The sequence below is a fragment of the Lytechinus variegatus genome, chromosome 14 (assembly GCF_018143015.1).
Source record: "Lytechinus variegatus isolate NC3 chromosome 14, Lvar_3.0, whole genome shotgun sequence".
NCBI classification, from domain to species: domain Eukaryota; kingdom Metazoa; phylum Echinodermata; class Echinoidea; order Temnopleuroida; family Toxopneustidae; genus Lytechinus; species Lytechinus variegatus.
Genome location: NC_054753.1, coordinates 1,786,748 through 1,793,961, shown reverse-complemented (window position 1 = coordinate 1,793,961; position 7,214 = coordinate 1,786,748). Strand labels below are relative to the sequence as shown.

The 7,214-nt window shown below is 38.1% G+C and overlaps 1 protein-coding gene across 1 annotated transcript; it reads left to right on the top strand.

Annotated features, from left to right (window-relative positions):
• Nucleotides 1–5,798: 5,798 nt before the first annotated feature.
• On the top strand, nucleotides 5,799–7,214 carry LOC121427844 (putative nuclease HARBI1). Its single transcript, XM_041624413.1, has 2 exons — nucleotides 5,799–6,547; nucleotides 6,653–7,214. The coding sequence occupies exons 1-2, from the start codon at nucleotides 6,135–6,137 to the stop codon at nucleotides 7,212–7,214; spliced, it is 975 nt and encodes a 324-aa protein (XP_041480347.1). The 5' UTR covers nucleotides 5,799–6,134.

Below are 7,214 nucleotides of genomic sequence, written 5' to 3'. Positions count from 1 at the left end.
ACAACTTTAAACCTGAGTCTAAGTTAAACTTGACTTCAGAATACGGGCCATTGTAATTATGATTATCATATATACGTATCTCACTAATGAAATATTGCGGGCGCGAAGAGCGAGCTGAAAATATAGAAAATTCAAACCTGAAGAGAGGCATTCTAAGGCTTGTTTGTATGAATTCACTAACACCATACGTATTTCACTGACCAAATGATGCGAGCGCGAAGCGCGAGCTGAAAATTTTGGATATTCAGATCAGAAAAGGTGATATTTACGCACTGATTTTAGGAATTCATGAATAGCAGACATATCTCACCAATCCTTTAATGCGAACGTAAGCACGGACAGGAAATGTTTTATATTAAGACCTTAAACTGGTACGATCACTTTAAGTAGTCATGAAAAGGAAGTATATGTCACTGCATAAAACAATAATTGCTCGAAAAGCGAGGAAACATATTTGGTGTATATTGACTTCATTTGACAACGTCACGTCTCTCAAATATGAACTACAGTATTCCGAAAAAAATATTTGATCTATTATATCTAGTTAAACAGACAATGCGAGCACCAAGAACAATGAATTAAGGCATAGGCCCTGAGAAAATATTTGTTTTATAAAGTTTATTGATGTAATATACAGTAATATAACATAATTATAATATAACATAAAATTAATCATTTCTTCTTTCCCACTACGTTACTCTTCCTTTCTCCCTCTTTTTCTCCTTTTTTCCGTTTTTTGCCCCCCATGCCCCCCGTAGTTAGGTCACTTTATGTGCTTCTCCCGTGAGCTTGTTATATTCAAAATTGTTCATCGAATTGTTTTGTACTAATAAACATGATTTATTTATGATGAATGTGAGCAGATCTTCTGGACAGTGGTGTGTTGTGTGTATGTGAGTGTGTGTGTGTGTGTGTGTGTGTTGGGGCGGGGGGGGGGGGGAGTTTGGTCTTTAAGCATTTTTATAATAACTGATTTCATTGTTTTCTTTTAAGATATATATGATTCATGATTATATTGAGTTAGTGAAAAGGGTGAAAATATGAAATGTAAAGTATTATATAAGATTTGAAATGTTAAATTGAAATGTTATGTAACTTTTTGTTCATGAAATCAGAATAAAAACAGTATTAAAAAAGTATCAGTAAGATATGATTATTTACATCTGGGACCGACCTTCAACGTCACCATGAATTGTCAGTGCTGACAATTTCAGTGAAAATCTTTGGTTTTGATTGGCTGAAATTAAGGTACTGGCTCTGACTGTTACTATGGTAACTGTCGGAGAAAGGAAACTTTCATGAAACGGTCCCCATGCAGGGCTCGAACCTCTGGATCAATTTGTAACTTCCCCGCATTATAGCTTGCACTACAGGGGCACGCCACAATGTCCAGTTAGCCATTGAAAAAAAGAGGAAAATAAAATAAAAAAGAACAGACAAAAAGAAGCAGAAAAGAAATGAAAGGGAAAAGCCATTCAAATATTCAAAGAAAATAAAGCTTAAAAAAGCAGTGGCAAAAGTAGTCATTTCTTGACTGGTTGCCAGCCAACAAAAAAAAAACCAACAAGAATAAAACTCTTTCTCTTTGCTCTCTAACTCTTTCTTTTTGCTTTGTTGGTGTTGATTTTTTTTTCTGGGGGGAGGGGGAGACTTTTCTCATTGTTTCATGATGATCAAAATAGTATAAAAAAATAAGAGAAAAAAAAAGTACATCAGAAATGAAGATTTTTTTATCTCAGTTACCTAACAGTGTGCATGAGGCAAAATAAATTGCCAAATAAAAATAAGAAATAGATTGATGCATGCAAACACGATCATACAAACTCTTCTTATTATAAGCCTATATTTGTATATTCATTTAATTCATTTATAAATTAATTAATTAATTTTCAAGTCAAAATATCCAAAATTTAATGCTTTTCTTTTCATGATTACAGAAACTACATGGAATATCCGATTTTAAGTCTAAATATTAAAAAGAAGGGCTCGCGCTTCGCGCTCGCATTACTTGTTTGATTACATACCCATCGTGTTCATGATTTAAAAAGGATTTATAATGTCCAATTGTCTGGTTGTAAAATCAAATATTTTCAGCTCGCAACAATAGCTTAGTTCTATTCCCATCCTATTCATTCACGGTCAAATTGCTTTAAATGTCCTGTGTTTAGTTCTAAATCTGTAGAAAAATTCAGCTCGCGCTTGTTTACTGTGTTCTGTATTTTTTTTAATTGCTTAACCAGTCAATTTTTTCAGGTCGAATATCTCAAAAAATTCAGCACGCGCTATTTGATAAGTGACATTTTTTCTATTCACGAATTACTGCAAACAGTCATTAACATATTCCTTTTTTAGACTAGTTTACTATTGCATAATTATATACGTATATCATTCATACAAATAGTGCTTATAATAAAAACTTTAAGCTCGCGCTTCGCGCTCGCATTTTTTGATCCTAGAGATATTCTATTCATTGATCACTGTGAATAGTCTTTCACAAGTCTAATTTGCAGACCAGTGTATTAAATTTCAGCTCGCGCTCCGCGCTCCCATGGATCGTTCATATTCGAATCCATGAAAGCTACTCAAAATATTATATTCTTAATGTTGGATCTATATCTGTATGAAATCGAAACCAGCTCCGAAGTGCTATTGTTTTTTATTCTTCTCGTGATTGACTGTGGACATAATATGAAGAGCTTGATTTCAAAAGGGCTTAAAGGGGAAGTTCACCCTGACAAAAATTTTATTGTAAAAATAGCAGAAAAAATAATAAAAAATATTGACGAAGGTTTGAGAAAAATTCATCGAATAATTAAAAAGTTATTAGAATTTCAATTATTTGATTTGTGACGTCATATGCGAGCAGCATTCCTACATAGCGAATGGTAAAAAATCATTGAAATGTCATTTTCTCAGAAAATTGAAAATGGTTTTCACTGTACCTATTGTATATCAATAGACAAATCATTTCACACCCGATCATGAATAGAAAACATAATTAAGTCATCAGGAACCATAAAAAATTTGAAATTCATGCATTTTATATTACATAACACATGAAGCAGCTGCTCGTTTATGACGTCACAAATCCAAAACTTTGAACTCCAATAACTTTCTTATTCTTTAACAGATTTTCCTCAAACCTTCACCAATAAATTTTACTATTTTTTCTGCTATTTTTACAACAAAGTTTTCTTCAGGGTGAACTTCCCCTTTAATCTACTTTTGACCTGAAAATGATTTTGAAATATAAATATTATGTACACATGGGGAATATATTGTACCATCGCATATGAAAATATTTTGGGGAAGGTTGGCAAAACTGATTTCAAATTCGGAGTAAAAAAATATATTTGTCGAATAATTGTCAATCTGTGTTATTCCTCGAAAGCTATTTCATTTTAATATCCAATTTGCATTACTTTGTATAATGTTACATGTGTATTCTTTTTTTTTTTTTACTTCAGTATGCCTATTGCTGAGACTTAAGCCAATTACTTTTTATTCTTATCTGATTTATATTACTTTGCAAATGTTGCACGTATACGTGTCTATTATACTCAAAATGCCCAATCAAGATTTTAGCCCTTTACTCTAAATTCATTATCCGATTTACATTTCTTTGGATACTTTTTAATATCCATCTTTATTATCATATAGATCTACTCGATTTATACTTCATGTATATTATATAATTCTCGCGAACTTTATAAAGTATATTAAGCATAATACGCTTATCTAATGATCTTAACTTTTTTTTATTATAGTTAGACATACATTTATAACTGATTGCCATTTTTTCACTCGATTTTCTATTGTGCCAGAATTATTTCATTGTTAATTGTTTTTATCAGCGAATAAATTATACAATTAGTATGTTTAAAATTAGTTACTGTTCCCTTTTAATAATTTAAAATATTTTAGTTTGATTCATATTATCATTTCAGTAACAATATTTGTTTATTTATGTTACTAAGTATTGTTATATTATAGATTTTTACTTTATTTTTCATGTATCTTTTCTTCTGTATCTTTTCTTCAGGCCATGGATGAAAAACAGTTTTATACTGATCTTTTGTACCTGATTAAATATGTTCTAATAAATAAATAAGCATATATGCTTAAAATACTCGCTTAAGATTGAAGCTATTTAAGCTATGTTCATAACCAATTCAGACTACTTTGCATACTTTATATTCTTCTGTTTGTATGCTTTACGTTATGTTAAAATTAGAGTTATAGCCATGTATAGCCATGTACTGAGGTACACTGCAAAATCTCCGGTGTTGATTTAAATCCTGGAATCTATATGTCCACACCAGAGAAGTGTTAAACAACACCGGCTTCATTTTGGTCTAACACCATAAAGGTGTTTATACAACACCAATTAGCATCGGTTTGATTCTAAACTGGTGTTGTTTCAATACTTCTCTGGTGAGGACATAATCCTGGCTGGTGTTAAATCAACACCGGAGTTTTTGCAGTGTAATAAAGATGAATATTACCTTGCAATGTTATATTCACTTTTATTACCTCAGTACTACTCGATTTAGACTTCGTGCATATAGCCTACGTGTATATATTCCACCAGCTATGAAATGAGCCTCTCTTGTTTACATACAGTCAATAAAACGATTTTTTAAAACCATTATAGGGCCTAAATATGAGGCTTATGGCCAAAGTCATTCTTGTATTGCCTCCCCGGGGGGCCACTTACATTGACGAGTGGATACCATGCGCGACCATAAAACACGTAAAAAGGATGTCTTTTTCACGATAGGGCACGTTACGTACGTAACGTGATAAGGGTGTCAAAAACACAAAAATAATGAAAAAGGGTATCTATTTCGCTAGGAAAATTACGTGTTTAGGGTTGAATTTGCGGGAATGACAAAACAAAATTAAAATGTTTTATAAAGGATGTCCTTTTTGCCCCAACACTTCGTGTTTAGAGTCCGATTTGCGCGAGGTGTAAAATGTGGGGTCGTACTAAACCAAATAAGGTAAAGCCGACGGCCGAAGGACCCGTAACAATAAAACATTCCTGTACTTGTTTAGGGGTTCATTTCAGGGAATATTTGCCAGGAGTATCGTTTTGTTTCCAGTACTTGTTAAGGGTAGGGTTTCACACGTCAATACTTGTTAAGGGGTGCATTTTCGGAATATAGAAATTAGTGTTTAGGGTGCTTTTCGAGACCCCATGTCGCGCATGGTATCCACTTGTGAATGGAAGTGCCCCCCCCCCGGGATTGCCTCGTATACTGTTCCTCCGATCTGATCATCGTCTTTACAATTACATGTACATGATAGCTTCACTATCCCGGGGGGGGGGGCACTTACATTGACGAGTGGATACCATGCACGACCAAAAAATCACGTAAAAAGATGTCTTTCACGATAGGCCACGTTACGTACGTAACGTGATAAGGGTGTCAAAACACTGAAATAACGAAAAAAGGGTATCCATTTCGCTAGGAAAATTACGTGTTTAGGGTCGAATTTGCGGGGATGATAAAACAAAGTTAAAATGTCTTATAAAGGATGTCCTTATCGCCCCAACACTTCGTGTTTAGAGTCCGATTTGCGCGAGGTGTAGAAGCTGGGTCGTACTAAACCAAATAAGACCAAAAGCCGACGACCGAAGGACCCGTAACAATAATGCATTCCTGTACGTGTTTAGGGGTTCATTTCAGGGAATATTTGCCAAGAGTATCGTTTTGTTTCCAATACTTGTTAAGGGTAGGGTTTCACACGCCAACACTTGTTAAGGGGTGCATTTTCAGAATATGGAAATTAAGCCTAGGTCACATAGCCCGGCCGGTGTCCGGCATCGGTGGAGCTCGGTGGATTTTTGAGGTGTCGCCGAGCTCCCCTCATCGGTGGCATAGCTCGGTGACGTGACCGGGCTCCGTCCGGAAATCTACAGGCGACCGACCAAACACCGGCCGATGACCGTCCGGAGTCTGTCTCAAAAGTGGAGATTTTTTTCGGCCGATGTGGCAGCAACTACCGGCCGATGTCCGGCCGATGGTCGGCCGGACATCGGGGGGTATACGGCCGGTACCCGAGCAGGTTAAAGGACACCGTGCGATCACCGGCCGGGTTGTTAACGGGCTTCGAACACTGCCCGGCCGATGTTCGGCCGGTGTACCTCGGACTTGGGGGGCCGATGGTCAGCTATTCCATACCTGTATATATATGTCCACCCTACCTGGAATGGTCAGTTCATCACTATGGCTGCACCGAGAAGACTACGAATGGCGTTGTTAGAACACGAGCTAGCTCAGGCGAGGTTCCAGTACAACTTGGTCCTGGCAGCACTGCTCGAAGAAGCCGAGAGGGAGCGACAGAGGGCCGGCAGAAGAATAAGACGTTGGTGGGTGCGCGAGTGGATCCTACGCAGACCTCGTTTCGGCCAGTATGAGACGCTCATGAGGGAACTCGAGGCCGAGCACGCTGCCGACTTCAAATCCTACCTCCGCATGGTGCCACAGATGTTCTATGAGTTGCTTGACCGAGTTGGCCCCCGCATTGCCAAGACCACAACGTAAGTTTACACTTTATGAACCTACTGTCAAATTGTGCTGAAATGTCTTCCATCCATATTTATTCTAGTTTGATTTTATTCATATTTCACCCTCTTCTGTTGCAGGCATCGAACCCCCTTGGATCCTGGGCTGAAGCTGGCGATCACCTTGAGGTTCTTGGCGACCGGAAGCAGCTATCATGATCTGGCGTTCGCGTTTCGTGTCCCACACAACACCATCTCTCTGTTCGTCCCCGAGGTCTGTCAGGCCATCTACGACGAATACGAGGACGAGATGTGGGCCACTCCCCAGACAGAAGATGAGTGGCGCCCGGTAGCCGAGGGATTCGGAGACAGATGGAACTTTCCCCACTGTTGTGGCGCGATCGATGGGAAACATGTCGCCATCAAGAAGCCCCCCAAGAGCGGCTCACTTTACTACAACTACAAAGGCTTCTTTTCCATCGTCATGCTTGCAGTGGTAAACTCTGACTACAAGTTCATCTGGGCGGATGTGGGGTCACCAGGGTCGTATTCCGACGCCGGCATCTTTAACCGGTCGCGACTGGAGCCAGGTCTGCGTGAGGGAACGATCGGACTACCCCAGCCGGATCCCCTACCAAATGACGACCAGGACACACCCTACTACATGGTCGGAGACGACGCCTTCCCCTACGGCCATACATGA

What these genes read in the sequence shown, in the direction of transcription:
- LOC121427844 (XM_041624413.1), top strand. Translation starts at nt 6,135, where the DNA reads ATGTTCGGCCGGTGTACCTCGGACTTGGGGGGCCGATGGTCAGCTATT. An exon ending in CGCATTGCCAAGACCACAAC is followed by an intron (nt 6,548 to 6,652) that starts GTAAGTTTACAC and finishes CTTCTGTTGCAG; the next exon opens with GCATCGAACCCCCTTGGATC.